The sequence below is a fragment of the Triticum urartu genome, chromosome 4A (genome assembly GCF_056163025.1).
Source record: "Triticum urartu cultivar PI428250 chromosome 4A, HENAU_Tu73, whole genome shotgun sequence".
Taxonomy (NCBI): Eukaryota; Viridiplantae; Streptophyta; class Magnoliopsida; order Poales; family Poaceae; genus Triticum; species Triticum urartu.
The window spans coordinates 267,015,562-267,038,947 of NC_141876.1; the positions used below are offsets into that span (position 1 = coordinate 267,015,562).

The 23,386-nt window shown below is 45.9% G+C and overlaps 1 protein-coding gene across 1 annotated transcript; it reads right to left on the minus strand.

The window, feature by feature from the left end:
* Positions 1-2,217: 2,217 nt before the first annotated feature.
* On the minus strand, positions 2,218-3,147 carry LOC125553733 (uncharacterized). Its single transcript, XM_048717459.2, has one exon. The coding sequence runs from the start codon at positions 3,083-3,085 to the stop codon at positions 2,252-2,254; it is 834 nt and encodes a 277-aa protein (XP_048573416.2). The 5' UTR covers positions 3,086-3,147; the 3' UTR covers positions 2,218-2,251.
* Positions 3,148-23,386: the final 20,239 nt, after the last annotated feature.

Genomic DNA, 23,386 nt, shown 5'->3' on the forward strand with positions numbered 1-23,386 from the left:
ATTTGGCCAAATATGGACAGAAAACGGGCGGTGGAGAGGAAGTGATGCTGCCAGGGGCCGGATGTCCGGGCTTGAAGTCCGGATGTCCGGGCTGTCGGGCCGGATGTCCGGGCTCTGGATCCAGGGACGGAAGTGATGAACACCGCGTGGAGAGGTCAAATCTGGGCAAAATTCGGCGGAATTTCTGGATGGAAATTGGGGAAAAGTGGATGGAAAGCTAGATCTACCTGCAACACACGAAATCCATAGATCAAATCCAACAAAACTTCATCACACCAACAAATCACAAAAAAAATGTGGGGCTATTTTTGTGGGGAATTTCTGAATTAGGGACAGAAACAACAAAAACAAGGCTAGAAACACAACGGGGAGGCTCCGAAATCGTGATCAACGTGGCTCATGATACCAAGATGATGTAGGGTGGAACCCTAATCGGCCGATGTTTCACGAAAGGAGCGGATCCCGCAATGAACACGAAGAACACAAGGAGGAAAACGAGGGGAAACACAAGAGGAAACACGAGAAAATCACTAAACCAACACGAAATAGTCACACATGTGCTAGATCCTCGAGTACATAAGAGATCACACGATCCACGGACAACTAAGGACGATACAAAGGTAGCCGGTCTTCTCCGTGAGGAGGTCTTGATGTTCTTCTCCGCAAGGAGGTCTTGAATCCAAAGGGATCTTCTCCGAAGAGGGGTCGCGGTCTCTCTCGTGGAGTAGATCCAATGTGGATGAGCAATGCTCTATCGCTAAATATGAGCTAAACCAATGCTAACCCTAGAAAGAGGGATGAGGAGAGTATTTATAGTCTAGGGGGTGAAAGGGGTACCTGGGCCTCGTCCCTTTACTGTGCGCAGACAGACGGGGCCGGATGTCCGAGCGTCGGGCCGGATGTCCGGGCATTTGTGGAAGGACGGATGTCCGGGCTGCGGTGACCGGATGTCCGGGCTGGCGGGGGTGGTCTTGCTGCCTTCTGGATAGGTGGAGTCCGGATATCCGGGCGGGACGCCGGATTTCCGGGCCGGGGCCGGATGTCCGGGCTAGACGCCGGATGTCCGGGCCCTGTAGACTTGGCCGCTGGCTCCTTGCCGCCGTAGACACTTCTAGGGGCCGGATGTCCGGGGCCATGGCCGGATGTCCGGGGCCTGGGAGTTGATCTTCACTCCTTCCGTCGTTTCTCTTCATCCGTGAATTTGGGGACTTGTACGTCTTCATGTGCATCTTCGGGAGGGTCCTCTTGGTACCTAATCATGCACAACATCTGGACTTAGGTAGTAGTCATGTCTCATGCATAGAAAGTGGAAGTTCCGAGAGGAGTGAGTTCATCTTATCTTCGATAGCCTTGGCTCGGGCTCTTGTCGTTGATCCAAGTGATGTTGTTGGAGGTGTAGGTGCGTCGATGGGGATGATCGTGGGATGCTCCGCATCAGAACTCTCGAATGACGTAACTGCTGGTGGAAAGTTCTTATCGATGGGATCGCTGAATGGACACTTGTCAGTTCTTAGGGAGTGAGGTGGACTATTAATATTTAACTAGCTCAATACACGTGTATTACAACGGGGCAACTCTATTCTAGTGTTTCAACATGGGAAATTTGATTGGGTTGAGATAGGAACGGAATCCATAGGCAAATGTAAGGAGAGATATGATGTGATTGAGATTGTGTACATACAACTACAGGATTTCTTTCACCATAAACGTGGAGCTGGGGTTTGGTTTCGAAAAAATTAACAGAGGTAATCACATGGTTCGAAGAACAATCGGTGGAAGGGGACATGTATTATTGGACGGGTGGAAACCATGAAAGTGAAAAACTAACAAACTATCCTTTAGTAGTAGAGATCATTGGTTTCCATGCATTCCTTATATGTGGCTATCTAATTATTGTTTTTTCTGGTTTCTCTCCTCTCTTTGTTCTAATAATCTGTAACTGCAATTTTGTCCCTTGATTAATGATTTGTCAAACACGCATCATGCGTGTAGAAACAATACATAGATAGTACTTACTACTAAACTCCTTGTGAGGACAACATGTAGTATTATTATCAATTAGTCTGTCGGAATGGAAGCACATCGAAAAACTTTGAGGACAATACTAGGTAGAAAAACTATACCCGATCCATACGTGCTGCCTACCTAATTATCCATCTACGTAGACTGAAGAGCAAAACATGCACGTAATCGTAGAGAGGAAGCAGGGACAATGAGTGCAGTTAACCAAACGTGTGAACCGGCCAGTTGGCTACACGCCGCCGCAGCGGTAGACGATCCGGCACGTCCGCCCCACCCGGACGACGTACTTGTGCTGTGGCTTCACGAGGAACGGCGGCAGCCGCAGGAGCGCCTCGCACACACAGTCCTTCTGCACCTCCTGCAGCCACCGGCAGCAGTCGCGGTACGCCCGGAGCTCCTCGTCGTGGTGGTGCTCGTGGTCGTCGTTATCGTGGTCGTGGTCATCGTCGTCGTCGTCATCATCATCATCATGTTCGTCGTCGTTGTCATGGTCGTCGTCGTGGTCGGGGTCCTCCTCGTGGTCATCATCATGGTCGGGGTCCTCCTTGTGGTCGTCGTCATGATCGGGGTCCTCATCACCGTCGCGCACACGCCCACGCCGGCCGCGTCCAGTACCACGAAGACGCCCACGCCCGCGTCCGCGCCCGCGCCCGCGGCGGGTGTGGTTGCCGCCATGGTGACCTGTGCCGTTTCTTGCAACGTGAACGCCGCTGCTGTCGTTGCTTGCCGCCATCAGGCCAAGGGACGAGATGTTGATGACCGCCGCGTGGCCATGGCGTCCACGGAGGCGGCGGTCACCGTCACCGCCATGGTGCTCGTCATCGTCGTCGTCCTCGTCATCGTCGTCGTCGTCGTCGTCGTCGTCGTCGTCATCGTGGTGGTGGTGATGGTCGTCCTCCGGGGGGCTGGGCGGCAGGATGGAGCAAGCCTGACTAGCGATGGCGAACTGGCTGATGCAGAAGGCCTTGGCCTTGCCCTGCTGCGCGGCGACGGGAGCGAGGAGGGAAGGGAGAAAGAGGAGGACGGCGGCCAGCGCCGCGACTTGGGCCGCCAATGCCGCCATCTACTGAGTCGTGGCTACTATGTGGAGTGCCACACTAGTGCATGCCGGCCACTTCTTATAAAGATGTGTAACCAAGTCAGTAATGTGCATTAGAGAGGTTATTATTAAGTAGTTGGGGTTAAGGCCGGGTAGGGAGTGACCAGATCGATGGAGATGCACCCAGCGTGGTGCATGGTTGTAATTAGTTAGGTGCTTCATAACGATGGCGTGCATATCCAGGATTGTTCAGCCATGTCCACCTTGTTTACATGCATGCATGCAGGCGTGCATTGTTGGTGACAGGCCAGTGACAATTTGGTTGTACAATACTTTCTAAATTATTATCTTCGTCAATCTTTACACAAGTCCCCGTAATTTAGCATGTTTAGAGCTAGTTTGCACTTCTTAAGCTGTGTGACATTGTGTTTCTTCTTTTACCCCCGCTGGTTAAATGACAGAATGATAAGTACATATCGTACAATACAAATTGTCAAATCTCACCAGAAGCACGAAGCACCCAATGCTTTAGGAAACTGTAAAGATTACATCAAGTTTTCTAAACCACTGAATGACCAATGCCTCCACCAGAACCGGTTCAAAATTTATGAAAATTTATACACCCACTGATCCAAAATAAGGGTTGCGGTTTTGAACTAGTTTTGGACTGGGGTTAGTTCAAACTGCAACACTTTTTATGGATCGAAGGTAGTACTATATAGTCTATTTTAGTCTAAATATCATAATAATTTCAGCAAATCTCTCTCTCTCTCTCTCCATATATATATACTACCTAAAAAGAACCTAAGGTTTGGTTTCACCCTTTACTATGTCCAACCACTTTGTATATGTTCTCCTTCCTTCCTTTTAATGACTTTTCTCCTCCCATCTTTAATTTCCTCCCACAATTCTTCCCTAAACCAACACATTTGTCCATGTCTTATTAACTTACCAAAAGAAGTACCACTTACTTTGATAAGTCAATAAGTTACCAAATAATTATTTAACAACAAGATGGTAGGTAAGTAATGTTCATTGGAAACCAAAACTAGCTAAGATTTTAGCACACTAATGTAATAATAGTGGGAAATCACTGGTCAATCTATTAAAATATTTATGCCACCGTTACAACGTACGGCAAAAAAAATTGAGTGAAACGCACGGCAATTATCTAGTAGTCTTAAAGTAACATTAACTTGTTAGATATGTAGTCCAAGGTACATAGTAAAATTCATTTTGCAATTTTGCAGGGGGTGCCCCACTAGATCTATCACTAGCCAGAATGAGTCATCGACACATTGGAATCGTCACCCGCTACAAGAGTCGGCCTCATCTTGACAATGACAGCCCGGGTGTCTTCGTGCATGTGCCCCTAAGGAGTAAGGACCATCACCCTTGAACTACAATTGTCATCGTTGATCTCTTAAATTGATACGAAGCCCCTAACACTAGATTGCACAGCCCTGAAAGCACGATGAGAAATCTTAAACCACAATTAAGTTTTACTTCTTACCCTCGCTGGTGAAAAAGGCTACAAAATGTAACATTACCTAATGATTGCCAACAGTGGTGCGATAACCACTCCTGCAGGATGCTGCTAACGTGAGCCTATAATCAGAGACCCTTCGACGAAACTGCGTGCGATGCATTAATCGCAAATGGTGATGTAAAAAACCGTCAAAAAGATGCAAACCATTTGCGATGGTAGATACATAAAAAACGGTTCAGATTTTAGATGCGTGTGCGATGCGGTGCATACGGTTGATCCATACGAACTGCTTGCGGTGAGACAGAACAACAAAAACGGGCAGCCAGATCAAGGTGTGTGCGATATACGACATACAGTTCGCCCTGTTAAACTGTTTCTGATGAGGTGGAACAAAAGAAACGGGCAGCCAGATGAAGGTGTGTGTGATATACGACATACAGTTCACTCGGATGAACTGTTTGTGATTAGGCAACAGAAAAGAAACGGTCAGCCCGATGAATGTGTGTGCGATATATGGCATACAGTTCACTCGGATGAACTATTTGCATTGAGCCAAGAGAACAGAAACGGTTCAACTTAACAGTATGTGCTCCCACACTTTTCTTAATGAATTCTTTGACCCCTTGACTTCCTGGATATGGAAATCCTCTTGTACTATGAAAATCAAGGTGTTTGCTTGGATGCTCATTATGGACAAATTGAACACAAAGGATGTGGTGGAAAGGAGGCACTGGCATATGGACGATGGAGTAAATTGTGTGCTTTGCCTTTTGCAAACAAGAGAAAATAGGGATCATCTCTTTTTTAATTGTAATTTCAGTGTGAGAGTGTGGAACTATCTGCCGATTGATTGATTGGTTCTCTGTAGGTCCTCTGGAGATTCAATGACTGAATTGGTTCTCCAGGCTAGGAGGAGTTTTGACAAGCCTTTCTTCACTGAATTAGTTTTTATTGCCCATTGGAATATTTGGATCATTAGAAATGCTAAAGTCTTTAGAAGTGGTTCGACCTTATTGTAGGAATCCTTCATGTCTCTATAGTAGGGATCGATGATGGCCTCGGTGAGGTGAAGCAGTGAGTCCTTCTCATGCTCGTTGTTGCCCCAGATCTTGTATTGGACCTGGATGTTGACAAGATTTTGGCAGGCGATGCTTGAATTCTTGAGCACCTTTACATCGTTGCTAATGTCCATTGTAGCGAACATGTGGTGGGGGCTATTGACAAACCTGGCGAAACGCTCGCAAGGCCTTGTGGCCAGGAAATATTAGTAGATGAGGACGTGATTACGCACGCACACCTGGGCGATGACCACCTTGGGACGAGATCTGGCATGAGCGCTGGTGTACTCAAGGTCAAACCCGACCACTTTGTACTTCTCCTCAGAAAGCAACAACTCCATGATGTGGATACAGTGCTCCACCTAGGCCGGGTTGTTGGTGTACACCACCGAGAGCTCTATGAACCTTCTGTGGGTCTCCACCACGGCATGCATGGTGAACTGCTGCTCGTCGTTGGCAGCTGGTCGGAGCGCCATTGGAGCCGCGGAGGATACCATCTAAGAATTTGTCATGGTGGGTGTGCTTCTTGCAATAGTGGGGCGCGGTCGAAAGGTTGAAGAGACACAAGGGTTAAATGGCCGCTATAATAAATGGGGGCTGGCCGGCCTATAGTCATCACGTCCTGTCACCGCGTTCATAACGGAGGATTCCAGTGCACGCTCGAGAACACCGCACGCGTTCCGTTTGACCACGCATGGGCTCGAAGAGGCGCCAAATGTATCATCGGTGAGCATGTTCCTGTGCAACCGCGCAGTTTACCACACAAGCTTCCCACTCGGCTAGTTTGGGCATGCGTCGTTTAGAAGAGGGACAAATCGTGGGCGTTTATTGGCAAAAAATATTGTAAAAATGAAGTGTGTGGAATGGCTTCGGTCTTAATTTTACCCGTGGGTGATGAGGTCAAAGTTACACAGAAGGGTGATGATGGACACTCGAGTGCGATAATTAATTCTATGCTCTACAGAGCACACGGTTGAAGAAACCAACTATGTGCAATAATGTCGAGGATCGCAGTCGAGTAAGCTATACAGATCGTGTGTTATGACATCGACAAGGTAAACACATTCGTGAATGGTTAATAAAATCTAAGTCCATTGCATATTAAGGTCAAAATAGTGCTACCAATATATGAGTCTCATACGATGCCATTTCAACGATTATACCACAAAAGATCAAAATATTACAAGGTTCAAATTCTAGAGTTATATGGCTCCAATTCAAGGATTACAAGATTCAAACTGATATTAGAAATGAAATTCAGCTTATCCGCTGCAAATGCCTGATGACCCACAAGTATAGGGGATCAATCGTAGTCCTTTCTTTAAGTAAAAGTGTTGAACCCAACGAGGAGTAGAAGGAAATGACAAGTGTTTTTTAGCAAGGTATTCTCTACAAGCACTGAAATTATCAGTAACAAATACTTTGTGATAAGATAATTCATAATGGGTAACAAGTAAATAAAGTAACTAAGGTGCAGCAAGGTGGCCCAATCATTTTTGTAGCAAAGAACAAGCCTGGACGTACTCTTATATAAAGCAAAGCGCTCTCGAGGACACATGGGAATTGTTGTCTAGCTAATTTTCATCATGCTCATATGATTCGCATTCGTTACTTTGATAATTTGTTATGTGGGTGGGTCGGTGCTTGGGTGCTGCCCTTCCTTGGACAATGATGAGGACACCCCTAGTCTTTTGCCATCCTTTTCCATTGATGATGTTGCAGGACATGACAAGTCCAATGAAATCAGAATTGGACCAATTACAAGAGCACGTGCAAAACTACTTGAACAACACATGAATTCACTCTTAGTTGAATCTAACATTTGTGTTATTCAGAATTTTATATTGCCTAAGTCTTTGCATGTAGCGACCCGACCTCAGACGGTCAAGTCTCTGTGCTTAAGTGTCATCCCTGGATCGGTATGCTGACACACACAGTACTCGAGGATTTATAACAGAGGTAAATCACATATATAAAGTAACGTAAATACTATTACCTCAATCCAAATAGCGGAAGTGCAACAAGGTTGTGGGTTCCCATCAATACCAACGGCAAAGTTGAGTGTAGGAATCGTAACCCTAACGTATCACTTACTCATCGTAAGTTTCCTGCAACATGAGACGTTGCAGCCACAAAGGGTCAGTACATTGAATGTACTGGCAAATTCACACCATAGGATAATGATGAATAATAGCTATCACTACATGCATATTTGGCTGGTGGAAAGCTCTAAGTTTATTTTTGCATAAAGCCAATTTTTCCCTACTACAAAGGAATATATTTTATTTAACTACAAGGTTTGTTGAAAACATTGAGAAGGTTCCTCAAACTCAATCCCAAATTAATAATCATCAACCCAACCAATTTATTTAAGTAAAGTGTTGAGATCAACATGATGATTCAAGAACCAGATACTCAAGATGTCCATAACCGGGGACTCGGCTAACCATGATTAGTTTGTACACTCTGCAGGGGTTCGCGCACTTTTCCCCCCAAGATTCGATCTCCTCCGTTGGATTTCTCGCACTATAGGGTGTTTGAGAAACTGATGACCGAGACACAGTCTTTGATAAGAATTAACTCTTTACCCTGTGTGGACAGTTACACCTACCTTCCCCTACATCTGCTAGCCCACCACTGAAAGAGGTCACGCAACATACTCAACTATGCTAGAGCCCATAATGGCTTGTGGCTGCACACAAAAGTTTCTAGCATGAATAATCTTATGATCCCTTTGAGCCTGGGTGGCATTCCATAGGGTGATCACACGGGTAATCCGGGATCCCCTTGGGCAAGCACTGGGTTCTCCAGGTGCCCGGGCAGACCACTGGGTGCTCCAGGGTGCCCCGACCATTCCACCCAGATGTGTATTAAAGTAGCCACCTTAAGTTAACCATTAATAATAACATCTCAGATCTGTCATGAATCACTGAAACCAAACCACGTCTACGAGCATAGCATAGGAGTATAAGCATAACGTAGTAACTCCCAGGGTTTGAATGCAAGACAATAGGTTCCTACCTCATCAACTACATCCCAATACCCACATGTTATCAAATCCTAACCATGCACTGCTTGAGGGTTGAAACTAATGCATAAAAACTAGGTATGAAAGGGATATAATCAAAGTGTGAACTTGCCTGTACTGTTGATGTAGATGATTCACACTCATAACTCCTAAGAGTTCTACTCGTCACACACCAGTCAATCTATCGTAAGCAAGCAATAGTAACCACACATAAGCAATCATGTAAAAAGAATTGAAGAAAAGATCTCAAAAAGCTTCGAAAACAAGAGAATAGCTCTTGCAACATAAAATTGGGTGAATTTGGCCTTATCAGAAAGTTTAGGTCAAGAGCTTCGATTTGCAAAAAGAATCATCTCAAACGGAGTTATAAAACTAGAGTTATGATCAAACGAAGTTCAATTACAAAACTGTTTGAAAATCAAATTTTAAACTTTCAAAAATATGTTTAAGTTGTTTTACTGGATAGAAGGGATCATAACAAAGAAGTGGGCGTTGGTTTTGTTGGATTTGGACAAACGAGTAAAAAGTAGTGACCGATTTAAGTACATGGACTAATGTGTAAATATGATATTCACTAATGGGTCCCTGGCCGAAATCTAAAATAAAAAGAAAAAAATCCTATCGAACGAATGTTCGCTACAGAACCCTACAGAACGAAAATCGTTCGCTGCGTAGACATAACCAGTGAACGTTCGCAAATTAAAACTAACTAAAAAGAAAACCGAATTTAAAAGGAAAAATCGACGAAAACCGGATCAGGTGGCGGTTATACCGGTTCGCGGCGGTTTGGCGGTTTTCGCGAGAAAACCGGCGGCGCCGAGGACGAACTCTGGTGACAGCGGGCTGTGGCAGCGAAGCGGCTCCGGCGGGCGAGCGGCGTGGCGCGGAGGCGAGCGCGCGGCAAGGTGGCGGAGGGGCGCGGCACGGGCGCGAAGGCAACGGCTGCGGCGCGGGGATGTGAGGAGGCGGCGGCGGCGGATCTCGTCGGGCAGTGGCGGTTGTGTGCAGCGAGTGCAGGGCGAGGAGCGGCGGCGGAGGGGGCGGCTTCTTGGAAGAGGGGGCAAGGCGGCGGCGGAGGTGGCCGGGTCGGCCACGGCGGCGTGCTGGCTCGGGACTTCATCCCGAGGTCGGAGAAGGGCAGTGCGGCGCGCTGGGCTGGGCCTGGCTGGCTAGTTGGGCCGGCCCAGTCGGCGACAGAGGAAGTTTTTTTAAGACAAATAAAAAGAATAAAACAAAACAAAACAAACTATAAATGCTATATAGCCATATTATATATCAAAATTTTGAGAAAAAGATTTTCTAAAACATGAACATTTTTCTAGTGCCCAATAAAATCCATAAAATTTTAAATAAAGCAAACAGTGCTACTAATGCAATAAAACCCAATAAAAATCATTTTAAAAATACCAAAATGATTTCAAATGTATTTCTCTCCAATTTTCTATTGTAGGGAATCACCCTATTTTCCATATATTTTATCTTTGGAGAAAAATAATTTGAATAAAACCTAAATAACTCCAGATTGAATATAATTTCTAAAAGGATTTTAAATTTGATCCTTCTAAATTTCCAACTCATATTTCATATGTTTTGAAGAAGTCATTTTATCTTCTCTCATGAAAATCATTGAGTTGCTTGAAGTTTCTGAATTTGAAATATTTCCAAATGAAATTGAAATATTTTCAAACCCCTTTTTCATTTAATTAAATGGACGAAATCATGTCATCTTCTCTCTAGGGTTTTGTTTCTGAAAAGAATTTGAATTCATGGAGATCATAAAAAATGAAAGTTTTGGGATGTCATTTTATTCCCTCTCATTTTAACTTTCAAAACGTTTTGAATTTCACTCAATTTCACACAAGCAACCACACCACAATCAAACAATCAATCAAATATATTTATTTAATATAACATTTCAAAATTTAGAATTTTGGGATGTTAAATTGCATGTTTGTATGATCAGATTTGAAGAGAAGACAAGGTTGGCACCTGGAGATGAAGATTTGCAGCAAGAAGAACGTCTCCTGATGTCTAATATCAACAAGTGCACAGGGAGGAGAGGGAGGCGGGTGCACAACATAAACAGAAGGAAAATCAGAACCGGACTCGGATTGACAGCCAGGAGGCCCGCAATTGATATACGTGCAGAATCCGTGTCTATGCTCCAAATAAGGCATTTAAATACACTTTGGAAAGCTTGACTCGTGTGCTTTCCAAATTGTATACTCGCAGCCCGCGATTCACGGTGACCAAGTCGCAGTCCCCAAAACAATACGACAGTTGTTGCTGCCAGTTTTCTAGATAGATTCGTTTAAGTTACGAGAGTTAGAGATATCTTGGTTTTTGACCCCAACACTATGTTGGACGTCCAGGGGTCTTTATATACACTTGTAAGTCGTGGATTTTAGGGTTAGACCACGTTTTGATTAAACTCATATCAGACTGAATTGCTTTAAGCATTCCTCTGTACTCATACTCCTCTTTGCATCGATGAGGAATATTTACCTACACCAAATTTGTTTCGATAGGGTGTATTTGCTACTAAAAGTCAAGTGCTATCTGTCGTTCCATTGGAAATTGGGAGATTGCAGAACCGCTTCGTGGTCGGCGGCTACGTGCACAAGTGTGTGGTGTTGCGAATATCCATAGGGTTGAAGATCTGTTGCATTGGCAACGGGGGAACAGCCGGAGAGTTCGAGAGCATCTCACAAGTTATCCAGCAAGTTCATCATCGACATCATCTGCTCACTGAGAAGATCGGGCCACCCCTTATCATCTTAATTAGATTAACTATATGAATCAGATTGTGTTTCCTTTGATAACCATAGTCAGACTTTCTTCTTTTGCATAACACTTTCCTATTGAGACTAGCATATCCTTTGCTCTACGGGCTGCTCATATAGGAATTTGGAGAGTGCATATTTTGTTTTGGCAAAATCAGATTGGTTACTAATTGCTCAGGCTACTGATAAAAAAAGAGAGAAAGAAAAAGAATACGACAAAAAAGGAGGAAAAGAAAGCTACACTTGAAAGTTGCATATATTTTTGAAGAGTTTGTTCAATTTTTCTGCCACGTTCATTGCACTAGTAGAATGAGCAATCTTGTGACCGTGTAAATTGAGCGATTTGTTAGAGTCTCTCATGTGCATTTGCAACACGAGCATTACTCCGACATTCCAGAATTTTGAGCCCAGTTTCAGAGTTGCATTTGCCCCACTTATCTCCACCGTGTGTGTGTTTCTGTGGGTCTTTTTATCATACCATCAGCACTAGGATTTGTGAATTGGTGTTGATAGGTATTCCAACCAAGCTCCACCATATACCCTGGTTTGTTGTGTGATAGTTTTCACCCTCGGTATTCGCTACATCACATCCATGCACGTTCTGCCCATACAAGTTGGTAAGCTTTTCTAATTCACTTTGGAATGGTAAGATACCTTGTTTTCTTTCAGTTTTGAGTGAGTTGAGAGTTTTTCACATACACTATATTTTCTGTGAGTACTAATCACCTAATCATGTCCGACGAGTCTTTTGATGTATAGCAGAAAAAGGATCCTAAATCCGCAGTGCATTGGAATGAATATGAAGCTCTTCGTGATCATCTTCAACAAGAAATTCAGTGTGCAACCGATCCTATAAATGAGAATGTGCAGAACATGGAGTTAGACCTAAAGGATGCCACAGAAACCATCACAGCAACACAACGGCAAGTTACTCAAATTCAGGGGACTCTAGTTACCTTGCAGCAAGCTTTGGCTGCGTTGCACCAGTCCGTTGATCGCCAACAAAATCAGTAGCATGATGATGATGATGGTGAACCTAGTGTTCATGGTGGTAATGATGGTGTTGCAGCTGCTAATGCTGCCAATGTACAATGTGCTGCAGCATGTTGTGCACAATTACAGCAAGCTAATCGGGATGGGCAAGCTCCACACGAGCCGGTTGTTGCTGGCCAAGATGGTGGTCGTGGTAATGGAGGTCGTGCTAGTGGCCGTGCTGGTGCCATGCCCGTAGGCCGTGGATTTGGTCCTCTTGGTGCGTGTCGTTGATTTGATGATGATGCTTTTGCATAACCAACCAACTGTGATGATGATGGACTGGGCAAACCAAAGTTCACCATCCCCAAGTTTGTTGGTTCTACTGATGTTGAAGAGTGAGGGAGTCCTGGATTAGGGGGTCCCTGGGCGTCCGGGCTATGTGACATGGGCCGGACTGATGGGCCGTGAAGATACAAGATAGAAGGCCTTCCCCCGTGTTCGGATGGGACTCTCCTTTGCATGGATGGCAAGCTTGGCGTTTTGATATGAAGATTCCTTTCTCCGTAACCGATGATACGTGTCCAACGTATCTATAATTTTTGATTGTTCCATGCTATTATATTATCTGTTTTGGATGTTTAATGGGGTTTATTATAACTTTTTATATTATTTTTGGGACTAAGCTACTAACCAAAGGCCCAGTGCAAATTGCTGTTTTTTTGCCTATTTCAGTGTTTCGTAGAAAAGGAATAGCAAACGGAATCCAAACGAAATGAAACCTTCGGGAGAGTTATTTTTGGAACAAACGTGATCTAGGAGACTTGGAGTGGACGCCAAGAAAGAAGCGAGGAGGCCACGAGGTAGGAGGGCACGCCCCCACCCTCGTGGGACCCTCGCAGCTCCTATATATACCCATATACCCCAAAAATATCCAGGAGCACCACGAAACCCTATTTCCACCGCCGCAACCTTCTGTACCCGTGAGATCCCATGTTGGGGAGTTTTTCGGCGCTCCGCCGGAGGGGGAATCGATCACGGAGGGCTTCTACAGAAACACCATAGCCTCTCCGATGATGTGTGAGTAGGTTACCACAGACCTTCGGGTCCATAGTTATTAGCTAGATGGCTTCTGTAAGGGCATATTTATCCCTAAGGTGTTTTGGTGATTGATGACAATGCTTTTGCGGACGAATCGTGTGCCTTGAGTTTCCCAAACGTTTCATCGCAAGGCACAAGACGGTTTGGTTCCCCTCAAAGACTATTGAAGATGGCGTTTTTCTATGTTTCTTCTTGGTAGATTTGAGTCATAGGAAAGCCGTACTATTAAGAGGGGGTCCGCGTTGGAAATGTTCGGGTGGAATCATCACGTACACGTTTTCTTCCTTGTCTCCTCCTTTCCCATTCGCATTGGAGCATCATCCGTTTATCCTCTTTGCTTTGTCCTGGTTGCTGATGATGGGCTTGCGGTAGTACTGCTCCCTGGAGCGGTAGTACCGTAGGCACCTGCGGTAGTACCATACTTCGGCGCGGTAGTACCGCAGGAGCCCTCGGTAGTACCGCTCCTCCGGAGCCGTAGTACCGTGGCCCCCAGGCCAAGTGCCGCTTCATCGCAGTAGTAGGGGCGGATGTAATTTTTTACATCCGCGCCTCCACGGTAGTACCGCACCCCGTGCGTGGTAGTACCACGCACGGCCTGGCTCAGCTGCCAGGCGGTACTACCGCTCCTCAGTGGCAGTACTGTGTCGGATTTTTGCATCGTCTGTTTTCTAGCGGAAGTAGGCATGGATGTATTTTTATTCATCCGCGCTCTTCCCAGGCTAGGAGTTTCCTGCCTTGTGCTACAGGTCTGCCCTACCTCTTGCTGCTGCTGCGGTAGTACCGCGGTCCCTCACGGTAGTGCCGCATGGCCTTGCGGCAGTACCACTGGTCAGGGGCGGAAGTACCACATGGCCTTACGATAGTACCGCTAGTCAGGGGCGGTAGTACCGCATGTCGCGGGCTGGTTAGGTGGATAACGGTTGGATTTTGTCCACAACTATATAAGGGGTGTCTTCTTCCTCTAGTTGACTACCTCTTCCAACCCTAAGCTCCATTGTTGCTCCAAGCTCCATTTTCGCCCGATCTCACTCCCTAGCCAATCAAACTTGTTGATTTGCCCAGGAGTGGTTGAGAAGGCCCCGGTCTACACTTCCACCAAGAGAAATTTGATTCCCCCCACTAATCCCTTGCGGATCTTGTTACTCTCGGGTGTTTGAGCACCCTAGACGGTTGAGGTCACCACGGAGCCATAGTCCATTATGATGAAGCTTCGTGGTGTCGTTGGGAGCCTCCAATTAAGTTGTGGAGATTGCCCCAACCTTGTTTGTAAAGGTTCGGTCGCCGCGTCCAGAGGCACCAATAGTGGAATCATGGCATCTCGCATTGTGTGAGGGCATGAGGAGAATACGGTGGCCCTAGTGGCTTCTTGGGGAGCATTGTGCCTCCACACCGCTCCTACAGAGATGTACTTCCCTTCGAAGGGAAGGAACTTCGGTAACACATCCTCGTCTCCACCGGCTCCACTCTTGGTTATCTCGTGCCTTTACTTCTGCAAACTTATTTGTGATATATCTCTTGCTTGCTTGTGTACTTATCATTGTTGCATCATATAGGTTGCTAACTTAGTTGCACATCTAGACAACCTACTTTGATGCAAAGTTTAAATTGTTAAAGAAAAGCTAAAAATTGTTAGTTGCCTATTCACCCCCCTCTAGTCAACTATATTGATCCTTTCAATTGGTATCAGAGCCTCGTCTCTTTATTAAGGACTTTACCGTCCAAAGAGTATGGTTGACGTTGTAGAAGGTGAGGAGGAGCACTCCGGTGCAAATCCGGTAACTTCTACGGGAGATGGGGGAACCGCGGTCTCTCATGAGGAGTTCAATGTGGCGTTGGACACATTGAAAACCTCCATGACGACCGAGGTCAAAGGCAAGTTTAATGAATTCTTAGAAGGGCTTAAACTATCCACCGCACCGTTGGAAGTGGGTGATCCCGCCAACAAGGTGACGAATGCTACCTCCGACAAGGGGGAAGCTACTAGCGAGAAAGCCCTTCCTTCTACTGGTAAAAGTGGCACCGGCATCTTTGCCCATGTGGAACCTCCACTTGTCTATGGTGTACCTCTCCCTTCCATTCATTTGAATCATGCCGACCCGGCCCCTAAGATTGAGAAGAATGTAGAATTTGATTCTTGGGTCTATCGTTTTAAGCGTCATTTAAATCATGTGAACACTAACCGTTGGAGAATCATTGAAGAAGGTTTCTATCCGCATGACCGAAGTAACTTCACTCCAAGAGAAGCCGTGGATAATCAATTCAATGAGAATGCTCTCTTCATCATTCAAGAAGCTATCCCACCCGAAGACCTTCCTCATCCCCGGCCCTACTCCTTGGCCAAAGATGCTTGGCGCCAAGTGGTTTCCCTCTATCGGGGAAGCGCAAGCATTCAACGCTCCAACTATGAAGTGGTGCAAGATGAAGTCGATGAGTTTGCAATGGAAGAAGATGAAGAACCTCGTGAGCTCTATCGGAGGGTAACCAAACTCGCGGTCTTGCTCCGAGATCATGGAAGCAACGACAGGATGACAATTGGATCAAGCGCAAATTCCTCAAGGCAATGATGCCCTACCACAAAGCCATGTCCTCCGTCATTCGTCAAAGGCCGAACTTCCACACCTTGTCCTCAAGTGATGTGTAGGATGAGTTCGTTGCTATGAGCATCTTGGACAATACCGCCGACAATGCGGTACTTCGCTCTCAAAGAGTAAAGAAACCCAACCTTGCTCTAAACGCCAAGGTTATTGTGGAGGAAGAGGATGAAGAGGAAGAAGAGGAGAGCAACCTCAAAGATACGAAGTATGCCTATCATGAACACATGGCCCTTGCTTCAAGGCAATTTTGGAGCAAGAAGAACTCAAGGTCCAACTTCAACAAGAATAATTCAAGTGGCACAAAGGGCAAGCAAAGAGTGAGGACTTGTTTCAATTGTGGCAATGTAAGCCACTTTGTTGCAGAGTGCCCTTATGAGAAGAGGGAAGACAATGGTGGCAAGCTCATCTGAAAGGACAAGGCCAAGTCGTTCCCCAACAAGAGCAACTTCACCAAGAAGACTCCTCCCAATGCATTGGTGGTACAAGAAGAGTATAATGAGGATGATGACGATGATGAAGATGGTGAGTCGGTTGCCATGGCCTCCATTGCCATTGCGACGACTCCACGGGTGTCTCTCTTTGACTCACCCAATGAGAGCATCACCGCCAAGTGCCTCATGGCTAAAGCCACCAACAAGGTAACCCCCAACATCAAAACTACCATCATTAATCATCCTTCTTCGACAGATAGCATTGATGAACATGAGGGAACTAATGTGGAGGTGAATGAGTTTGAGGCCTTTATGGGTAAACTCATGGGTAAATCCAAGAAGCACTTTGTTGCTCTCTTGGAACAACTTGGTGAAGCCAATGACATGATCAAGGCTCACGAAGATACCATCTCTAAGATGGTGGAGCATAGTCATGACTATGCCGATGAGATTTTAGATCTTTCCAATGCTCTTGAGGAAGAGCGTGGTCTTCGTTTGGCTCTTGAGGAGTCTCACAACGATGATCATGCTAAATTAAAGAAAGATCTTGATCATGCTCTTGTTGTTTCTCATGTGCTAAACCCCGAGAAGGCAAAGCTTGGGGTTGATCTTGCTAGAAAAAAAGAGGAGTTTGACATTCTCGATAAGGCTCACAAAGTCTTGAAGGGTGTTCATGCTACCCTCAAGGAGTCTCATGATCAACTCCAAGTGAAGCTCACCAAGGAGAAAGCCACATTTCCTCGTATGGTGTTAATTGATAATGCAAATGCTACTAACCCTTGTTGTGAGCATGTGCATCTTATTGAGGAGAATGTTAAGTTGAAGAAGCAACTTGAGAAAGGCCTTGTGTCGTGCATACAAGGTGAGAAGAACCTAAATGACCTTTTGAGAAATCAAAAGGAAGTTGTGGCCAACGAGGGGATTGGGTTCGCACCCAAGCCCAAGAACAAGAAGAAGGATAACAAGACCAAACGACCTCCTCCTCTCAAGCAAACTTTTGTGAAGGAGGGAGAGAGTGCTTCCAAGGAGAAGAAGAACAATGCGAAGGGTGGCGGCGTCAAAAAGGGCAATGCCACCCCTCCCAACAAAGCCGGCGACTTTAATCCTTCTTATGTGTTATGTCGTGCTTGTGATGGGCATGTCTATGCCAAATTTGTTGGTTCTCCTCATGAGTACATTGAATGGTCTATTTGGGTTCCTAAGACCCTTGTTACTAACATCAAAGGACCCCTTACAAAATGGGTACCTAAAACCAAGCATTGATCTCTTGTAGGTGTTTTCTTCTGGTGGGGGATCATGGTTGCTCGATAGTGGAGCTACAAATCATATGACCGGAAGCAAGGACTTGGTGGTGGATGTGCGCAAGATTCCATCTATGCCCACCAATGTCGAGTGGGGTGATGCCTCATCTTCTAAGGTATTGGGACTTGGCAAGGTTGTCATCTCTCATGATCTCATGATCGAGAAGGTCATGCTTGTTGAGTCCCTTGCATACAATTTACTTTCCATTCGTCAACTTGCAATCATGGGCTTTGCCAGTTTCTTTGATATTGATACCGTGGCCCTCTTGTGGATCAAGACTCTTAAAGTAGCCTTTGTTGGGCATATCGAGAACGCTCTATATGTGATTAACTTTTCGGAGCGACCCACTAAGACCGCGACGTGCCTAATGGCTAAAGTTGATGTGGGATGGCTTTGGCATCTCCGTTTAGCCCATGTTAATATGAGATCTTTGCAAAGTCTTCTCAAGGGGGACCATGTCCGTGGACTAACGAATGTTAGTTTTGCTAAAGATCGTGCTTGCAGTGCTTGTATCGAAGGAAAGCTTCATGAGAAGGCTCACCCTCCCACGACTAACATTTACTCGAAGAGGCCTTTGGAGCTCCTTCACTTGGATCTCTTTGGTCCTCCATCCTTTGATAGTCTTGGGGTTAGGAAGTATTGCTCGGTGATTGTGGATGACTATTCAAGATATACTTGTGTGTATTTCTTCAAGAGGAAGAGCGAGACCCAACAAACCGTCATTGACTTTGCAAATGAAGCACAACGTCAACACAATGCAAAGATCTTGACAATAAGATGTGACAATGGCACCGAGTTCAAGAACTACACCTTGGATGAGTTTCTTAGTGATGAGGGGATCAAGCATCAATATTCCGCACCCTACACCCCTCAACAAAACGGTGTTGCGGAGAGGAAGAACCGGACGTTGATGGATGCAGCAAGGACCATGATAGCGGAGTTCAAGTCTCCATACAACTTTTGGGCCGAAGCCATCAACACCGCATTTCATGCATCCAATCGGCTCTACCTCTGCAAGGGCTTGAACAAGACTCCATATGAGATACTCACCGGTAACAAGCCCAACCTCAAGTACTTTGGTGTTCGGGTGTAAGTGTTTCATTCTCAAGAAAGGTGTTCGGTTGTCTTAATTTGAGGCTAGAGCTTATGAGGGCATATTTGTTGGTTATGCTACAAACTCTCATGCTTACCGTGTCCTCAATAACTCCACAGGACTTATTGAGGAGACGTGTAACGTGGAGTTTGATGAGAATAACGGCTCCCAAGTGGAGCAAAGTGGCACTTGTGATGTAGGTGATGAAATTCCTCCTCGGGCCATAAGAAGAATGGGTGTTGGTTTTATCCTACCCATTGAGGAATCCCCTTGTGGCCGAAGGAGAAGGACAATGCTCCAATCAACTGGAGCCATCACCAACCCAAGGCCCACACGCTTCCGAAGAACAAAGTGAAGGCCCTCATCCTCATGAACAAGACCAAGTGAAAGATCATGCTCAAGACGGTGTTAACACACCAAGGGATGCCCAAGGTCAAGTTCTCTCCTCCGAGCAAGTTCAAGATCAAGAACAAGATCAAGACGTCGCTCAAGATGATCAAGTGACCGCTCCTCAACTCACCACCAAGGAGGAATTCTAGCGTCGTGCCGCCAAGATTGCTTCCAAGCTCTCCACCAAGGGTCATCTCATGAAGAATGTACTTGGAAGCACTCAAAAGGGGGTAAGCACTCATAGACAATTGGCAAACTATTGTGAAAATCACACATTTGTCTCTTGTGTTGAACCCCAAAAGGTATATGAAGAACTCGAAGATCCGGATTGGCTTAATGCCATGCATGAAGAACTCAACAACTTCGAGTATAACAAGGTGTGGAGATTGGTGCCAAGGCCAACGGGGAACCACAATGTCATTGGAACCAACTGGATATTTAAGAACAAGCAAGATGCTCATGGGACCATCATTCGCAACAAGGCAAGATTGGTGGCACAAGGCTACTCCCAAGTTGAGGGTATCGACTATGGTGAAACCTTTGCTCCCGTTGCTCGCCTTGAATCCATTCGTTTGTTGATTGCTTATGCTTCTCATCACAACTTTAAGTTGCAACAAATAGATGTGAAGAGTGCTTCTCTTAATGGTCATACTAATGAGTTGGTCTATGTCAAGCAACCCCCCGGGTTCGAGGATCCCTACTTTCCCGATCGTGTGTATCAACTCGATAAGGCACTCTATGGGCTTAAACAAGCCCCACGTGTGTGGTATGACCACCTTATCGAGTTGTTACAAGATCGTGGGTTTGACGTTGGGCTAATCGACCCCACTCTTTTTACTAAGAAGGTCAAAGGGGAGTTGTTTGTATGCCAACTATATGTTGATGACATTATCTTTGGTTCCCCTAACAAAGCTTTCAATGAGGAATTCGCCGCTCTCATGACCTCAAAGTTCAAGATGTCTTCCATGGGAGAGTTGAAGTTCTTTCTAGGGTTTGAAGTGAAGCAAAGAAGAGAAGGAACCTTCATCAACCAAGCCAAATACACTCAAGACATGCTCAAGAGATTCAAGCTAAGTGATGTCAAGTCGGCTTCCACTCCAATGCCCACCAAGTGCTAACTTGACATTGATCCCAATGGTAAAGCGGTGGATCAAAAGGTATATCGCTCCATGATTGAATCCTTGCTTTACCTTTGTGCATCTAGACCGGATATCATGTTGAGTGTGGGAATTTGTGCACGGTTTCAAGCCGCACCTAAGGAAAGTCACTTTGTGGCGGTCAAACGAATCTTTCGATATTTGGCTCATACCCCAAACTTTGGCTTATGGTACCCAAGAGGAGCAAACTTCAATCTTGTAGGGTATTCAGACTCTGATGGGGCGGGAGACAAAGTGGATAGGAAGTCCACTTCCGGAGGGTACCAATTCCTTGGTTGCTCTTTTGTAAGTTGGTCTTCCAAAAAGCAAAGTTGTGTGTCTCTCTCGTCCACCGAAGCGGAGTATGTAGCAGCCGATAGTTGTTGTGCACAACTCTTATGGATGAGGCAAACTTTAAAGGATTATGGTGTCATTTGTGACAAAGTGCCTCTTTGGTGTGACAATGAAAGTGCCATTAAGATTTGTCTCAACCCGGTGCAACACTTCAAGAAGAATCATATTAAGATTCGGTATCACTTCATCCAGGATCACATTAGGCGAGGGGAGATCGAGCTCAACTACGTCAACACTCATGATAACCTTGCAGATATTTTCACGAAGCCGTTGGATGAAGCAAGATTTCATGAGTAAAGGCATGAGCTAAATATCATTGATTCGAGCAATGTTGCTTGAACCCTTGCACACCCCACCATACTCACCTTGTTGTCTTGTTTAGATGTAGGCATGGACATAGGGGGAGTGTTGTTCTCTCAATGAACTCTCCCTCCCCCCATTATGCATAAATTGATCAACTCTTCCACATTAGCCATTTTTGATGGTACTTGTGCTTCAAAGATGAGTTTTGGTCATGGGCCCAAGGATAGTTCTTCGCGGTGCCATACCAATTGACTCGAACATAGGTGGCTCCGGCCACCACCCTCTCTTTCAAGAGGTTGTGTCTCGAGGTTGTTTCTTGTTGTCTCTTGCCTTTCTTTCTTTGTGTTGAGTGTGTTCTTGTGGTGTCTTGTTGGCTTGAAGATTCGGTGCGAAGACCTCTTTTTCTTGTTTGAAACGTGCAAGTTCTTGAGCCCGCGGTACTACCGCGTATGGAGTGCACGGTACTACCGCACCTAGCGCGGCAGTATTTTTTACTGCCGCCTGGGAGAGCGGTACTACCGCTTAGGTGCGGTACTTCCGCCGAGCGGTACTACCAGAATGAAGCGCGGTACTACCGCGCTGACGAGTGCGTGGGGGGTTATGACTCGGGCAGGGGAGTTCCAACTCCCCATACCATTTCACTTGTTTCTCTCCCCACCATCTCTCTCTCTCTCTCGCAAGAACGGCGCCGGAGGTCCTTGTAACACCCTCGATGCGACTATAGCTCCCACGTGTCGAGGCACGACTTAGAGGCATAATCGCATTGAAGGCATATGTCGCAAGTAAGGTAATCTTTACACATCCCATGTAATATAATAATAAAGGGGAGATAACATAGTTGGCTTACACTCGCCACGTCAATCAAGGTACATAAATAACATTACCTCATCCAAAACACTCATGGCCCGACTACGGCGCCAAAGTAAAAGATAACCCAACATGCGACACGGTTCCGATCACCCCAACTGGGCACCACTACTGATCGTCAGGAAAGGAAACATAGTAACTTTGAGAGTCCTCGTCGAACTCCCACTTGAGCTCGAGTGCGTCACCTGGAGCGGAATCATCAGGCCCTGCATCTGGTGTAATAGTAATCTGTGAGCCACAGGGACTCAGCAATCTCACACCCTCGCGATCAAGACTATTTAAGCTTATAGGTAAGGCAAGGTAAAAATAAGTGGAGCTGCAGCAAGCGACTAGCATATATGGTGGCTATCCTGTTCACAAAAGAGAGCGAGAAGAGGAGGCAAAGCGCGAGCGAGAAACTAGAGAGCAACCTGCGCAAACATTACTCCAACACCGTGTCCACCTCCCGGACTCCGCCGAGAAGAGGCCATCACGGTAACACACTCAGTTGATTCATTTTTATTAAGTTAAGGTTCAAGTTATCTACAACCGGACATTAACAAATTGCCATATTCCCATAACCGCGGGCACGGCTTTCGAAAGTTCAAATCCCTGCAGGGGAGTCCCAACTTAGCCCATGACAAGCTCTCACGGTCAACAAAGGAATAGACCTCCTCCCGAGACGTTCCGATCAGACTCGGTATCTCGGTTCTTCAAGACACTTCGACAGGTTAAAACAAGACCAGCAACACCGCCCGAATGTGCCGACAAATCCTGATAGGAGCTGCACATATCTCGTTCTCAGGGCACACTCAGATGAGCCAGACGTCGGGTAGGCCAACTCAGAGTTGCCCCTGGTAGCCTCGGACATCGCTTGGTTGGACCAACACTCAGAGGAGCACTGGCCCGGGGGGGCTAAAAATAAGATGACCCTCGGGCTCCGGAAACCCAAGGGAAAAAGAGGCTACGTGGAAAATGGTAAAACCAAGGTTGGGCATTGCTGGAAAAGCTTTAATCAAGGCGAACTATCAAGGGTTTCCCATTATAACCCAACCGCGTAAGGAACGCAAAAATCTGGGAACATAACACCGATATGACGGAAACTAGGGCGCCAAGAGTGGAACAAAACACTAGGCGAGAGGCCGAGCCTTCCACCCTTTACCAAGTATATAGATGCATTAAGACAACAAGATAATATAGTGATATCACAACAAGTAAATAAATGTTCGAACAAGGAACGGCCTCCAAACTTCACCTGCAACTAGCAACGCTATAAGAGGGGCTGAGCAAAGCAGTAACATAGCCAATCAAGGGTTTGCTAGGAAATGGTGGCTTATAGGTTTGACATGGCAATTTGGGAGGCTTGAAAGAAAGTGGTAGGCATCGTACCATTGGCATAGCAAAAGAGCGAGCAAACTAGCATAGCAAAGATAGTAGTGATTTCG